Here is a 15,593-nt window from a genome sequence, read left to right as displayed (position 1 = left end):
TAACCTGCAAGACGCCCTGTGTCTATGCCCCTTTTAGGCATCATGAAATGTAATCTCAAGGTTATATGTCAACATACACTAACAATCACATCCACTTTACACCAATACAATAGGATATTATATTACACATGCTGAGGAAGCCATAGCAGCAAACAGTGCTGCATAACACCACTCCTGGGGACGATGCACACGAAGAAGGTAGGAAAAATACAATTCATTAAATTCATTAAAAGAAGTATATATTGAAACATGCATTTGTCACCCTAGCATTTGCACACATGGATCCAATCTACAGGAGACCTGTAACACAGAGGGACTTAAGGGTGCTGAACCAAAAGGAGGACAGAGATTTAAAGCACAAACTAATCATGCTGGACAAACAGTACAGGTACACTCAAAAAATACTCAAACAAAGACGGGACTCTCTGATGAACCAACAAAGAAAAGTGGTGATAGTAAAAGTATGCGAGCCTAAAGCTACAGTCAACATCGCCATGAAAGAAATTGATGAACAAAAGAATGCCGAAATCCTCTTCAGAGGTCTCCACACATCCAACGGAAGACATCCAGAAACTCAACATCACAACATAGATCCTGAACCGGTGGAGCAGAGTCGATCAATATCAGCACCACCACCGTCTGTTACAAGTCCAGTGAGACACAGGGGCAACATTCACAGCCAAGTTTCTTTAATGCAGATGAAAAACATCGCAACTATTGACTCAATATCAGAAAAAGAACTGGCAAGGCAACAGCAGAAAGCCCTAGAGGAAATGGAGAGACTGAGGCAGCTTCAGAAGGAAACTTTACACAAGAGAGTGACAGCATTTCTAGAAAGTCTCAAGGACAAAGCAAACAGAGAATTACTTGTGGAAGCGCGGTGAGAAAAGCTGAATGTTAGGAGTCATTTTCTTCTCCAGTCAAAGCTACCGACGCATACAAAATGTTTAATTACAAACAAGTCATATGTACATTTTTCAAAAAACAAAAAAACAATTGTCATTTTGTTTGAACTTTGAATGCTTAATTTCTGAATAAATTATGCAATATTCCCCATCTTTTTCATGGTTGTCAAAGCTTTGTGCACAGGAGTCTCCTTGAGCAGGCTGGAATTGTTCTTCCACTCAGGAGACACAGGAAGATCGTCATCTGAAAAACATATTTAAATATATAAATATTTTCAGTAAATATTTGGCTTTTGGACTGTTATAAACATTTAAGTTAAAGCAAACCCACTGAAGACGTCGATATGGGCTCTGAATAATTTTTTCAGAGTTTGATAACATTTTACCAACAAACCAAGTGTAAAGGAAATAACCAGCACATTAAGGCAATAAAAAAGGCCATAATTAATTAAACACAAAAGCTGATAATCGCCACATTTAAGAAGCTGAAATAAGTCATAGTTTGGCATTTTTGCTTGATGCACTGATTAAATATTTTTTCAAATATCAAAACCAACAGCAATTAATTCTTTAGTGGACTAATTACAATTTCAGCCCCAGTGAGATATAGAAAATCAGCAAAATTAATTGTGTCATGGATTATGTTGGTATTCACAAATAGAGGAGATGCCATTAAATGACCTTACCTTCAGATTCAAAGTGGACTCGTGTTGGAAGACACCTGGTGTGGTCCATGTAGTACAACGTGCAGAGTACAGCAGTTTCCCCTTTTGGCAAAGTAAACATCAGCACCAGTACTGTACACAAAACATTGCTCTCCATCACTTCTACAGACGGGTGTTGCTCCTGTAAAAAAGTGGGAGGACATACTCAGCAAGATTTTGTTTTTGAGAACAAACCAGAAAACCTCTAATGGACATTTTCTATGATGTCTGGCCTCTGTACACTCTTACTATATGACAACCAAATTTCTATAAGCCTTACCATAAAATGATGACCTTGCAGTATGCTTAATTAGAAAACAACTAGCCTTCTAAAGTTAATACCGTTGATAGTGCTGCAGCCACTTGCACAACTACTGACGCCTACTCTGTCGCATACACACACACACACTCACAGAAAATAAATGAAGTCTGTCACCTTAACAAGTTTCAACTGCTGCTTTCGACCAGCAAAAGCATTGAGATGCTGGCTAAGGAGGTCCAGAAAAGGTCTTATGCTTGTCTGCATGTTGCTCTGTTCAGCAAGGCTGTTTAGTGGAATGAAGGGGGGGATGTTGTGACGCCTAATCCTCAGCGTAGGTTTGAGGTCTATCTCCAGGTTGTAGGTATCTAAGTAGAGACCATCGTAGGCTGTTGCCAAAGACACACACACTCCTTTACCATGAGAAGTCTTTATAATGTCGTACCCACCTAGTGAAATCAGTAAATACAGAGAAAACAGAAGATTAAGTATAATAAGAATAATATAATATAGAATCATGGACATAAATCAGAACAACACAGAGGGTTCAAAAAGCTTGACACCATGTTTTTATGTAAATCTGGAAATAACCAGAGCACTTGGTGGATTCAAAAGCACAGGAAGTTACATAAAATGATGAAGAAATATTTAGGATTCAGTTTGAAGGAAGACCAACAAGGCTCGGTGCTTGAGGTGGGTTTAAACTGCTACTTAACGTAGCTTGACGCACACACAGAAATAGTGCCCACTCTTAAATATTTCTTCCCTATCATATATGTGATGTCTTCTTCTTTTTAAATCCCCAATAGATTTTAATCTAAAAAAACAAAATCATATTCTCATCATGTTTTTTTATTCCATATTTGGATGACATTGATGAGAAACCCTGACTCTGAAATAACTAACAAATGGGTAAATGATGTGAAAAGAAAATAAGAAAACATCAGGTTGTCAGTACCAATAAGGTGATGAGCATTCAGAAGGTCTTTCAGTTGTGTGTGTCTAGCCATCAGCCACAGAAGTTGTGAGTTCTCAAATTCTTCGTCCACTCCTTCCTCTTCTTCGTGAGTACACTGTTTGTCCATGGATGTCCTCAGTTTTTGAAGATTCTGTAGCAGGGTATTGTAAATAACATCACCATGGCATCTGCATAAAGCTAGTGGTGCTCAAATAAAATGCTTCAACACTGACATACAGTAGGACAAAAGAAAAATGCAGATGATTCTCTATATTTGGGTTATTGTTAAAGACCATAAAGTGCAAATTCTTCAGGAGTAGCACAATGGGAGGAATGCAAATCATGTAGTCCTAAAATGTTTCTGTCCCCCAGTCCATGTGCAACCATTAGGATCCAGAACACCTTATCAGTGTGATGTTGTAAAGCCCCTTAGAGTTTTTAAAGCCTTTGCTGTGGATGACAGGAGCCTAGTATGGACTTTTGCTTTGTTACCTGGATAGATTTTTAATAGAAGTTGGTGTGTGTCTGAAATGCTCAGTTCATTGTTTCTTTCTTAATAAGGCTGCATGTTCCTCAAAAGTACACCAAGTCTAATTGTTCAGCAAGTTTCTGGTGCGCTTTGTTGCAGACAACCTGTTGTTTTACTCTGAGGAGCAATCAGATTTACAGTTCATTTAAATTTTGTGGAGTTACCCACTCTGAGGGTCTATGGACAGAGGATGTTATTGTGGTGCAGATTGTAGTTCACTTTGTCATCATGTGATCAAACGATGTTTCTTAGGCATTTTGAGAAGCACCGATGTGTTTCAAAGATGGGACAAAAAATAAAACTAACTTGCATTCAGATTAAGTGAACAGTTACTTTTCACTTCCCACAGGAACCAAGCTGGTTGAATCAAGCTTTTCTGTTATCGTCTCACCTGGTGCGTCTGTATTTCTGCCTTAAGCTGGTCTCTGTGCATCATCAGCGCTGCGACTTCAGCTCTTAGCTCCTTCACACGACTCAGCTGCTGCGGTTGGTTTTTACGGCTTCTCACCCGAGCTTCCAGGAGACTCAGGTGACTCAAAACACCTGTGATGGAAATACTCGTGTGAACTCTCAAACAACAGAAATAAACGTAAACACTATCAGGCCTATAAACTACGTTGACTATGTTTGCAGTAGCTAGCGTTTGCTAACGGAGCATCATAACAAAGTACTTCACAAGCTAGCAGCTATTATTCCGCTAAGCTAGCTTGTTAGGGTTCTATGCTCCGAGTTACCTTCAGAAGACGACCCCTCCATGTTTCGTTGGTTTTGCTATTTTGTGCTTAATAGTATCGCCTCTCGCACGACATAGTTCACAAAAGTTGGGGGTTTAGTTTGATTTTGGCGGCTAATGCGTCACTATTTGTGAACACGCCCCCTGCTTCAACCCCGGAAGAAAATCCAAAACAAACGCGATTACCCACATGGACCATGGGACGAGGTTAGCCAGGTGGTCTTATGAGTAAAGCACAAATAATAATGATCCCAAAAACCACGTCATTAAAATGGGCTCAGTATACGTCCTGATTTTACTGAAAGCATGATTCAAACACGGTTTTAAAGTAACGCTCCTAAACGTCTCTTCGTAAACACCATGGAGTCATTGACACCCGCTGGCGTGTAGAGGTAAGTCTGCTTTATATTCTGTAACCTGTTTATTAAAATTCCTTATTACATTTCAAATCAAGCCTTTTGCGCGTTTAAAATATATATGTATATGTATATCAACTTTTCATTTTTCTTGTAATCAGTTTAGTTTGATTGCAGCTTTTTGAGAGTTTGGTTTTAAGGGTCACTGGCAGCAATAAGCAGCTACACTTTTGACTCAGCTGGAGAATAACAGTTATTTATAACTAATATAGCTAAAGTTACAGCTGCAGTGTCCTCAAGTGAAGCAAAAGTCACTTTAATATCCCTGCAATATTTCACCTAGTATCTCCTATCAGTGACTTTAATGTACTTTGTTGTCTCCTCTGTGTTTATCTTTGAGTCTGAGCTAAATCATTAAATAAACATTAACTTTACTAACATATGTATTGTTAATAATTTGTTGTTTAAATGTCAGTCATTCTCTGGTTCCAGCTTCTCAAATGGGAATACATATAAATATCTCTGTTACGCACTATGAATATTTTTGTTCAGATAATACATCTGAGAATATCAACCTTTGGGCAGCTGAAAAGGGCATTTTTCACTATTAAATAATAGTAATAGTAGTATAGTACGAATCAATGTTCTGTTATTTGGGAAAATAAACGGTGACAAGTAATTATAAGTTGCTGCACTGGTGTTAGGAATTTAAGTAAGGGGCCATAACCCAGAGAAATTCTAGCATATAAGACAAAGAGACACAGTCACATTTAAGAAACCAAAGAAGGTGAAATCAGCACACAGTTGGCATTTGATCTGCGGGCAGATCAATGTACACAGTGGCAGCAGAAGGCAGAGAAGAAGGGCACTTTCCCTATAAACGTCTCATTTCCAAAGCCACAGTCAGTATTTTTGGATCAGCACAAGTAGGGGAAAGTTTACAGAGGGGTTGTGTGACCTTGGTGTGTACCATATAACTGACTGGAGCTCTGCTCATGTGACAATGCTTTCGTGCTGGAAACAGCTTAGTTTTGGCCAACTATGAGTCTGGAAAGGATCAGAAAACCAGTTCAGTAGAATCCAGATGTGTAGGGTAGTTAAAAAATAGGTAACAATCAACATATTTAGTATTTACTGCATTTAAATTAAGCATTTGGATTATTGAGAAAATCCTGTTGCAATTGTACAGAGTAGCAAAGTGATTTGTTTACAATTAAAAGCTTTTGGATGCAGAATTATAAACCAAACCGCAACTTTAAGCATCTGAGTGTGTTTTCTCTCTCACAAAACACATTTAATCATTGTTTTATTGCCTCCAAGGTTGCTGAAATCTCTTGACTGATGGACTGATGGACTGTGTGACTGCAAGAGAAACAAACCCTGTCCCCTTGCAGCCAGGAGACATTCACAATGGACCCGTCCCACCAGAAGCACTTCACGATCGTAGACTATGTGATATTTGCCATCTTGCTCGTTGCCTCCATGGGCATTGGCCTGTACTATGCTCTCTCAGGTGGGCGTCAGCGCACAACACAGGAGTTCTTGATGGCAGACAGGAACATGCGCTGTCTTCCTGTTTCCCTGTCACTAATCGCTTCATTCCAGTCTGCTGTGGCAATCATTGGGGTCCCGGCGGAAATCTACACTCATGGTACTCAGTACTGGTTCATCGGCTGTGCCTATTTTTTGGGCCTCCTCATTCCAGCTCATGTTTTTATTCCAGTGTTGTACAGGCTGAGGCTCTCGAGCGCCTACCAGGTACTTTCAAACTGCTGAATCTTCACAAACTCGTTAATGCTGTGTATCCTCCATAACTTACCGTTTTTTGGTTTCACAGTATCTTGAACTGCGCTTCAGCAAAGCAGTGCGCATTTGTGGAACGCTGACCTTCATCTTTCAAATGGTGGGTGCCACATTATACATGATAAAGTGGAAATGCACCAATCCAACTCTGTTAGTACCTCAACTCAGTAGTTACCTTTTCTCAGAAAACCAAAGTGCATGAGACTGTTTGTTTTTAGATCCAAACAAAAATTGAAGTTCCGACTCTTTGTAGCTAATTGGCTGGAGCTTCTTATTTAATAGACAAATAGAAAATTGGCCTCAGTCCTGTTGTTTAACTATTGAAGCAAATAATCATATTTTCCAAAATGTAAATCGGTTTTTAAAGATTTTTAAGATTATCTTTCGAGTACTAATGAAATGGATAGGTTTGGTGCATCCCTATTATAAAGTCTAAAGAATACAAAAGATGAATCTATTTATCGGCTTTAATCTTAATTAATCTCTGATTTGTCTTTTATTTGCTTGGCTACAGGTTATCTATATGGGCGTTTGTGTTTATACTCCTGCCTTTGCACTAAATGCAGGTATGAGAAGTTATGTCTTCATATTTTTTCTCTGCTTCCGTCAGGTTGACGAAATGTGTTACCTAGTTTTTTGTTTTATTTTTTCAGTTACTGGATTTGAACTATGGGGAGCAGTTCTGGCTATTGGCCTAGTGTGCGCATTGTACACAACAATGGTAAGTTGTTAAGTTATTTTCAAGCTGGATAAGTTGACAGTGCACTTCACTGCACATTAAACACTGAATCTCTTTGAATTTCTGACATTTCTGTGCTATTTTAGTAATGTTTGTGTAAGATGTAACGGCACAACTGACTTTATCTCTACAAACAACTGACACTGAATCGCTGAAAACACCTCAGACCTGGACTTTAACTTGCCAAAAATATGACATTTCATTATATAAAGGTGGTAATTCTATAGAAAATGAATATCTATGTAAGAGATGTCACATGCACGTGCATTATGCAGGATTTACTTAGACAGGTATCTAGCATTTTTATTTAGGGAGGATTTAGCGTCTCAGATTCATTCCAACGTGTATTGTCTCTTCCTGACAGGGAGGTTTGAAGGCTGTCATCTGGACAGATGTCTTTCAGACGATCGTGATGTTTGCAGGGCAGCTGGCTGTCATTGTGGTGGGAGTGCACCAAACCGGAGGAGTGTCTGAAGTTTGGAGGAAAGTCTGGGCTGGAAACCTCATCTCAGGTCTTGAGTAAGTTGGCGGTGATGTTATGTTTCTTATCAGGAATAAGGAGTGTATATGCAAAGAGTTAAATCAGAGATTACAGATTGTTAGATATAAAGGTTTCTAGTATTGCCTTTATGTTTTCTCCTGTGTTCAGCCTAAATCCAGATCCTACAGTGAGACACACCTTCTGGACTCTGGGGGTTGGCGGGGTCTTTCTCATGCTGTCCCTGTACGGAGTAAATCAAGCTCAGGTTCAAAGATACCTCAGCTCACGCACAGAGAAAGAGGCTGTCAGGTACACAGACTGTAGATCTTTATTTTGATAATAAAGAGTCTTAACATCTTGTTGTGTTGGACTTACTACGTACTACAACACAGCAAGGACAGGATAACAGTGGACCCCATGCGTGAACACCTTGCATGACAGCTTTGTCCCCTTCTCTTTCTGTCTGTCTGTGTGTGTGTCTGTGTGTGTGTGTAAATGAGAATAAGCTTTTTAAACCCATTAGGTGGTGAAATACTGCATGCAAGTCCATTTACATACACAATAAGGTCCCAGTCAGACTTTAGATTACACACATATTTCGTTGATTGTACTGAATGGACTGTAAACAAAATACTGTTAACAAATGTAATTAACCTGTGAATTATACATAATTTAGACTCAAGATACATTGAAAAAAACCCAATGATTTCAGGAAGTAGCCATGTTGATGCCATAATTCAAACGAGACACCAGGTGGCAGAAAGATTCATACATAATATGAATAAACTCCATTAGAATTATTTACCACACATGACTGTATACAGAAAAAAACCCCAGCATCTAAGAAAAGGGAAAACTTGTCGATGCAGTAGTTTCCCAACAAAAGCTTGATATCAATTAATAAGCGTAGGGAGACAGAAGGCTGCTGATTCTAAGTTTCCCACTGAATCTTGCTGTAATCAGTAAGAAAATGCTTATGTGAAGCGATAGCTTGATTCAACCGGACAAACTTTCAGTCTGACCGATCACTTAAGTTACTGTAATTCAATGTCGCTTAAAATCAAAAACCTCATGCAGGACAAATATAACCGTCTCCAGATTGTGACGAAACGACAACGTCGGCATTCACTGTAACAATGTCCCTGTCTCTGCAGGTCTTGCTACATGGTGTTTCCCTCCCTGCAGTTGACTCTGGCTCTAAGCTGTGTGATGGGGCTGGTGATGTTTGCACGTTACTGCGGAGAGGATCACTCTGAGAAGCTGGGCGGCTCTTCAGGGGATGCTGTGAGTGTCCATTCTGTTCATTAATATTATGCACAGATCTATCTACGTCACATTCCATGAACAGGGATATTATTTAGCTATTCCTGCTTCCTTGATCTCAGGATTAGAATGAATAATGATGACGTTACATTTTAGCAGCATTATGTTAAACCCTTCTGCACAAACGGACCTAACAACAAAACCATTGCTCACCATTTGCATTTTTTACAGGGTCATTTTGTAGATTTGGTGTCACTGTGAGCTCTGTTTTGTAAATTATGCAAACCACACAGTAGGTTCCTGGAAATGTTATGTTTTCCCACAGATGGTGATATATTTTGTGATGGACATGCTGCAAGGTCTGCCAGGACTTCCTGGACTGTTTATGGCATGTTTGTTCAGCGCAGCTCTGAGGTACAAGCCAAGTTCTTTCTTTGCCTTTTGCACAGATGCACACAGTTAAAGGAATTCTTGCACGGTCCCCTCAGTCGGTTTAAACAAAGACAAAAAACAGTGAACGCAACTTAAATACACTGGGAAGAAAAAGTACTGTTATGAAGTGTTGCCTCACACTGAGACAGTCTGCAGATGGAGGTTGAGAGTTAAGAGTCCAGACTTATTGCAGTGGGTGTGTCTGCAACCAGTCTGATGGCAGCTCGAATTGTGTCTGCACTTTGTCCCTCCAGATGTTGGTGTACAGGCGGCCTATGAAGGGCAAATGTTCTCTGGAGTCTTAATGACTCTTTGAGGAACTGTTCTTTTACTGTTGTTAATCAGTTTTGTTTGGGTTTCATTTTGAAATAATATATCTTATCAGTCCTCACAGAATGCCAGCTTGCACATGAACTAACCGTGCATCTTTTTTGCATCAGTCAACACGCGATTAAGTGCGACTCTTTTGAGCACAGTGAACTGTAACCTATTTTTGCATATTGTTTTGGTCATCAAAGCAAAATGTGGGCAGCAAAATGCAGCAAAAATGTTGGGATGGGGAAAAAAATGGGATATGAAGCTGTTCTGAGCCAATAGTTTTGCATATTTAAACCAAACATTTTTTGTAAGCAGTAAAGCTGCTTCTTCTGTGTAGACTCAACTTCATTTTACTTCTATTAAAAAAAACTTTTTGGGCACGCCTAGCTAAAATAAATGCAGTTTGCTACGCCAATATTGGAATTACATCTTTCAGTGTGTTGATGCACTTGAATCTGCGCCTCTCTCGTGCAGTACTTTTAGCTCGGCACCTGGGTGCACAATCCAGTATAAATCCTTCACTTAAAATTTGTCTTTACTTTTCAAAGTGCCTGGGGTATTCCGAAGATAATTAAATAAAATGTGCTTTGCATCACTGTTTGAAGCAAATGATGAGGAGTTTTTGGATTAGGAAACTTTGTAATGAAATGTATATATTGTAGCTCATCTTTGACACAAGCTCTTAATTGTAGGGACAATTATGTAATTACATTAAGTCTTTTCTGCTTTTCCTGTGCAGCACCATCTCCTCTGCTTTAAACTCTTTGGCCACTGTGACAATGGAAGACCTCATTAAACCACATTTTCCTGCCATGTCAGAGGCAAGAGCAACGCTGCTGTCCAAAGTCTTGGGTAAAGCTCCCTGAAGCTTTAAAGAAACTGGTGTGTAGTAAAGTGCTGCATATTAGTGACGAATTTGTCCTAAAGTTTCAATTTGCATCTCCCCATTAAGCTTTGTCCTACGGGCTGCTGTGTCTGGTCATGGCCTATGTCACTCACCAAATGGGTGATTCGGTTTTACAGGTAAGCTCACAGATTTTACGACCAAATCAAAACCAATGTTGCCCACTAAACTTGCAATGACTGTCATTATGTTCGAACCTACAGGTGGCTTTAAAAATCTTCGGCATGGTTGGTGGTCCTATCCTTGGTCTGTTTTGCCTTGGGATGTTCTTCCCGTGGGCAAACTCCACCGTAAGTTTCGTTCTAATAGTGAGAGCTGTGAACATACATCAAACCTTAAACCTGTATTAAATGTTATTTAACAGCTATGCTTATTTAAGTAAAAACAATGATATGCGTGAGGGGTGTTACTACATTTTAAGCTGTTACAAGTAAAACAATTTAGAAAAAAAAAAATCTAATGTGAAACCATTATTTTAATATAGATATAAGTATTGGGCGTTTTTAATTGGGCTTTTAATTGTGATTTATGGTTTAAGATAACCTTTCTTACACAAGGATTTGAATGTGTGACAAATGTATCACAAATCAATTTTTTTTATCTGTCTCATACACATGCATTCAAATATAAAAAGGCCACTGTGGTGCTGAACACTGCTTCATTTCACAATCCATAGCCTATAATTTTGCAATATATTTACCTTGCAAAATGACTTAGTGAAACGGTATAATTCAATGAATCTGCCTGCCCTGCAGTCTTATATCTTCACTCGAGTTGGTGTCTGTGCCAGAGTAATGTGGGTAGAGATAAGAATTGCTAGTGGTGGCCACTTCTGTGTATTAGTATATTTGCATAAACTTAAATCTCTCTTGGGTAAAACCTTTTTGCTGTTTTGAGCCTCACCAGCCTGAGTTAAGTTGAATTGGTAATTAGTAGACTTTTGTAAGTAGACTTACACCGTTGATAAAACTAGATGTTACAAAGTGCAAAAGGAACAAACTTATTGAATAAATCATCGGGTACATGAGGCACTCGACTTAAGCACATCTTGTTATCTGTAGGAAATGCACGTCACATGGTGGGAGTAGCTTTTCAAACCCCAAGCATCTTTCTGATGTCAGATAACAGATCTGTGGAAAACAATGTGGCCGGCTCTGTGCAGAGATGAGAAATGAACAAAGGATTGTGCGTATCTCTCGTACTCTTACATCTCAAACATCAACACTGTGAATGTCGGTGAAAAGGTGCCATTATACTTATATTGAAACAATATCGCTCAAAAAAAATACATGAAACAAACAAAACAAAAAGTATCTTCCATCATGTGTTTTCCACATTTTTTGTGTGTGTGTTTGACTGGTGCACCTTTAATTACATCTACTCTTCTGCTGTAAGGATTTAATATCATCCACTCAGACTCCAGGTCCCGGAGAACTAGCTCCCCTGTTTTCCTTGGCCTGCTAAACTCCTACTATAAGCATTAGAAGAAAACGCACATTGAGGCCTTTCTTTTAAATTCTGTCAAAATGGGGGCATCACTGTACGACGCTGTTGCTGTTGAGTTCGTGTGACGTGAATTTCATCATCCGCCAAAACCTGCAAGAGTTGCTCCGACCGTGCTGACTGCACAGGCATAAACTGAACCCTCATTGTGTGCACTGTACAGTATGTACAGTATCAGTTTTTAGCTCATGCTTTCGTTTCAGCGTAGGACAGTAGTATTGAAAAGGAACAAGTTTCTGCAACAAGTGTCCATCTCTGAAATCATTAACAGGCCTTTGCAGTTCATTCATTGTTAAATTGAGATGTGTCAACCTGTTTTGGTTGATCTAATGAAATTGCGCATTGTAACTAATTACCCTATAAGCGGTGCATTTGCATAAAGTTATACCTGTATCAGATATATAGTATCTGCCCCACAGCTATATTTGTTTAGAATTGTGGTTACCTCACCCCACCTGTACCTGAGGTTGTTAGTTGTTTTTCTGGTGTTTACAGGGAGCAGTGGCGGGTCTAGGAGTAGGTCTGTCTATGGCCTTCTGGATTGGCATTGGGAGCATCGCTACTCGTAGCTCCGGCACCAGGCCTCTGCCACCCCGCTGCAGAGCCGCGCTGCTGTCAGACAACATGACCACTGTCATTGAGTCCCTGCCCAGCAATGTAACTCTGAGGTACCAGGCACACAGACAGCACAGTGTGTTTAGCTTTCTCTAACTGTGGTAATTTCACAAGGTGATCATCTCTCTTTGTTCTCCAGCCTTCCATCTGGACTGACGCGCTTTTACTCTTTGTCGTACATGTGGTACAGTGCATTTAACTGCTTCACAGTCATTCTCATAGGCCTGACCATCAGCTTTCTCACAGGTAGGCAAGCTGTTACACGCATGGAACGTTTCGTCACTGATGTGTTTTGGCTAACTTTTACAAATGTTTCAATGTATGGTTCTTATTTAGGTCCTATGAAAGAAGAGAATGTGACACCGGGGACAGTCTATCCGTTATTAGGGACACTGCTTTGTTTCTTACCTGAACGCCTCAAAAAGAAACTGTGCTGTGTGACCCCTCTTGGACAAACGGTATTGTGATCCCCCTTAGACATAATGATTCCTACCCAAAAAACATAAAAACTTATTTACTAATAGTTATATAAGTAGTAATGTCAATATCCTTTTTGCAATATTTTAGAAAACTCACAACTTGGTATCAAAAATGTACAAGACTAAAGCTGGCAACACACTGGCAACATTATTGTAGGAATGGACGCATGGTACTGACCTGGTGAAGCTACAGTAATAAGCTGACAACTTAGTGAAACTAGTACAACTGCAAATTCATGTCTCTTATCCCTTCATCTAGTAGAGGGAGGGGCCCAGTTTAGTGTTTGGGCTGCTAAAGAGCCTCCACCTGGACCCGCCCAGTCGTTAATTTATTAAACAGGGTAAAGGATTAAAAAGTAATTAATTAAAACGTTTTTATTATTATATGTACTAATATAAGTATTTTTGTTTTTTGGGTTTTTTTTATTGCGTTTTATTCTCACAGCCTTCATCATTACAAATGCCACCTCCACAACACAAGGAGATCAATGGAGTTGACCCTCAACACGAGAGTGGACCATCGTGGGAGGAGACGGACAGCTTTCTTCCTGACACTCGCACACCTTTTGTAGAGCAGGAAACGACTGTGTGATTGTCCCAGTCCCTTGTGTCAGATGGGAAAACAAATATAACGTCTTTATGCAAAGCACTTGAACAAGAGAAAATTGGTTTCGTTTATTTTATTTTTTTTAATTAATATGTTGTTGACTTTGGTTTTGTGGGTCTAAAATGTAATGTACATTTTAACTGTCAAAAACGCTGAACAAGGTCCAAAATGAAACACTGTGATGCTTGATGTACATGCAGTATTTGTCAACTTCACTGATCACTGATCACATTCAGTTGTTTTATTGCATGTATACATGGAAAAATAGTGCACTATACTGGTATATAAGATACTTAGTGAAATTTAGAACAGCCAAAATATTATATACCTGTATTTACTACTGACTGGACTATTGTGCAGAACTACTGCAACAGAAGCTGGGTGAATAATTCTCTGTCATTGTCTTGTAAGATGACATAGTGCAGAAAAAACCTTTGTCTTTTTTAAAGAATTTGTGATTGTAGTTAACACTTTTGCATTGTTTTTTGTCATTTAAATTTTCTACAGCTGTAAAAAAAAATTTAAAAAATTATTACAGTAATGTTTAGTAAATGTCATGTTATTACTACATTGTATCGTGATTGGATTTTGTGTTTTGGACATTTACCGACAGAACATTACTTGAACAGATCCATTAATCAGCTACTACATTGCCACTGTTGGTGTTAATAATGTCATGGAGGACGAGGGACAGCATGGCCAGTCTAAGCAGTCTGCAGCTCCACAGCTCCATGTGAAGCAAAACGTGATACACTCACAAGTCACATAAAAATAATATATTCACCGAAATACTCAAGTAAACTCAAGTAAAAGTAATAAGCAAATGACCTACATTGTACTTAAAGTACAAAAGTGAAATTATTCCACTATGAAAATGTATTTTAAACCCTACTGATTATGGTAATTATATTTGTGGAAAAATGTATAGAATTAATAAAACAAAGGTCAAAGGTCACTGTTGGTAAAGGCAGAGGTGATTATAACCCCTTTATGTGCTGACAGGTGGTTAACACATAATGATCCATTAAAAAACCTTTTTTAATATTTATTAAGAAAACATTTTTAAAACGATATTAATGTTGTGGCTGATCGGTGTATGTTCTTCGATAAGAAGAGACGGTTCTAATGTGGCCAGTACAACTCCACTACCCACTTTGACCTCAGTAATAAACAGAGAGTAGAATTATCACCTTTCTGACAGTTTCAACTTAAAAACTGAGAAATTATAACATTGTAAAAGTAGAATTCATGACAGAGGTGATGTACTAGATTGCATTTAATTGTGCAGGTGTACCTAATAAAGTGGCCAGTAAGTTTATTGCACATTTTAATTCACATATTTGATAAAAATGAGTTTATTTGTTGGGAGCTCAGATGGTGACAAAATGTATTCAAACCGGATCAGAATAAGGACGAGTTCTTCACAGAGCTTTTCAATATTCTTGGTTCTGCTGTTGCTGTTATTCGATCATTAACTTAACACATATTTTAACCTTTCAGAAATGTCAGAATACTGAAAATCAAAAAGCTCAATCAAGAAAAGTATTACATTATGCTTAAAGTAAAGTTAGGTTGCAGGTTTAGTTCTGTCTTATTTAAGTTACTGTTCTTCACCAAAAAAAAAAATTGTGAACTATTCAAATATTATTCAAATATTTTTGAATAGCTTCCCATCGAAATAAAACCCTGCAGGAAAAAGTGCAGGTGCGATAAGATACAAATAATTATTCCCAAAGTCAAGAATGAACGGTGAAAAGTCAGGTGCAGTGGATAACAGTCGCTCTCTACCATTCACAGCTGTTTCACTGCATGTGTACAAAATATTAAAATAGAAATATACATCACGTAAAACACATTTAACAAATTTAGGTCTGCACCATTTCTAATGTGAACACTGAAAATTAAAATATATGGAAAAAAAGATTACACAGTTTGTTTGTATACGCCGATAGTATCAAATCATAAACATTATGTAGTCCCTGTTTTTGAAAGTCAAATCAGTCCC

At 38.6% G+C, this 15,593-nt stretch overlaps 2 protein-coding genes across 2 annotated transcripts; one reads left to right on the top strand and one right to left on the bottom strand.

Annotated features, from left to right (window-relative positions):
• Positions 1 to 672: 672 nt before the first annotated feature.
• Positions 673 to 4,227, bottom strand: cenpo (centromere protein O). Its single transcript, XM_067480321.1, has 6 exons — positions 4,090 to 4,227; positions 3,747 to 3,898; positions 2,827 to 2,977; positions 2,046 to 2,317; positions 1,592 to 1,751; positions 673 to 1,149 (listed from the first exon to the last, which is right to left on the bottom strand). Exons 1-6 carry the CDS (start codon positions 4,109 to 4,111, stop codon positions 1,040 to 1,042), a joined length of 867 nt encoding a protein of 288 aa, XP_067336422.1. The 5' UTR covers positions 4,112 to 4,227; the 3' UTR covers positions 673 to 1,039.
• slc5a6b (solute carrier family 5 member 6) lies at positions 4,216 to 14,350 on the top strand. The gene is made up of 16 exons (XM_067480300.1): positions 4,216 to 4,480; positions 5,765 to 6,202; positions 6,282 to 6,347; positions 6,762 to 6,813; positions 6,901 to 6,968; positions 7,351 to 7,505; positions 7,636 to 7,776; positions 8,622 to 8,751; positions 9,056 to 9,144; positions 10,220 to 10,332; positions 10,433 to 10,503; positions 10,588 to 10,674; positions 12,383 to 12,555; positions 12,642 to 12,748; positions 12,839 to 12,960; positions 13,427 to 14,350. Exons 2-16 carry the CDS (start codon positions 5,855 to 5,857, stop codon positions 13,571 to 13,573), a joined length of 1,869 nt encoding a protein of 622 aa, XP_067336401.1. The 5' UTR covers positions 4,216 to 4,480; positions 5,765 to 5,854; the 3' UTR covers positions 13,574 to 14,350.
• The last annotated feature ends 1,243 nt before the right edge of the window (positions 14,351 to 15,593 follow it).

Source organism: Channa argus, chromosome 16 (assembly GCF_033026475.1).
Source record: "Channa argus isolate prfri chromosome 16, Channa argus male v1.0, whole genome shotgun sequence".
In the NCBI taxonomy this organism is placed as follows: Eukaryota; Metazoa; Chordata; class Actinopteri; order Anabantiformes; family Channidae; genus Channa; species Channa argus.
The sequence above is the reverse complement of the archived record's forward strand: the minus strand, read 5'-3'. Positions and strand labels throughout refer to the sequence as shown.

Coding starts and splice junctions, on each gene's coding strand:
- slc5a6b (XM_067480300.1), top strand. CDS start 5,855: ATGGACCCGTCCCACCAGAAGCACTTCACGATCGTAGACTATGTGATA. Junction 6,969..7,350: donor GCGCATTGTACACAACAATG/GTAAGTTGTTAA, acceptor TCTTCCTGACAG/GGAGGTTTGAAGGCTGTCAT. Junction 7,506..7,635: donor AACCTCATCTCAGGTCTTGA/GTAAGTTGGCGG, acceptor TCCTGTGTTCAG/CCTAAATCCAGATCCTACAG.
- cenpo (XM_067480321.1), bottom strand. CDS start 4,111: ATGGAGGGGTCGTCTTCTGAAG. Junction 3,899..4,089: donor GGAGGGGTCGTCTTCTGAAG/GTAACTCGGAGC, acceptor TTTCCATCACAG/GTGTTTTGAGTCACCTGAGT. Junction 1,150..1,591: donor AGTCCACTTTGAATCTGAAG/GTAAGGTCATTT, acceptor TATGTTTTTCAG/ATGACGATCTTCCTGTGTCT.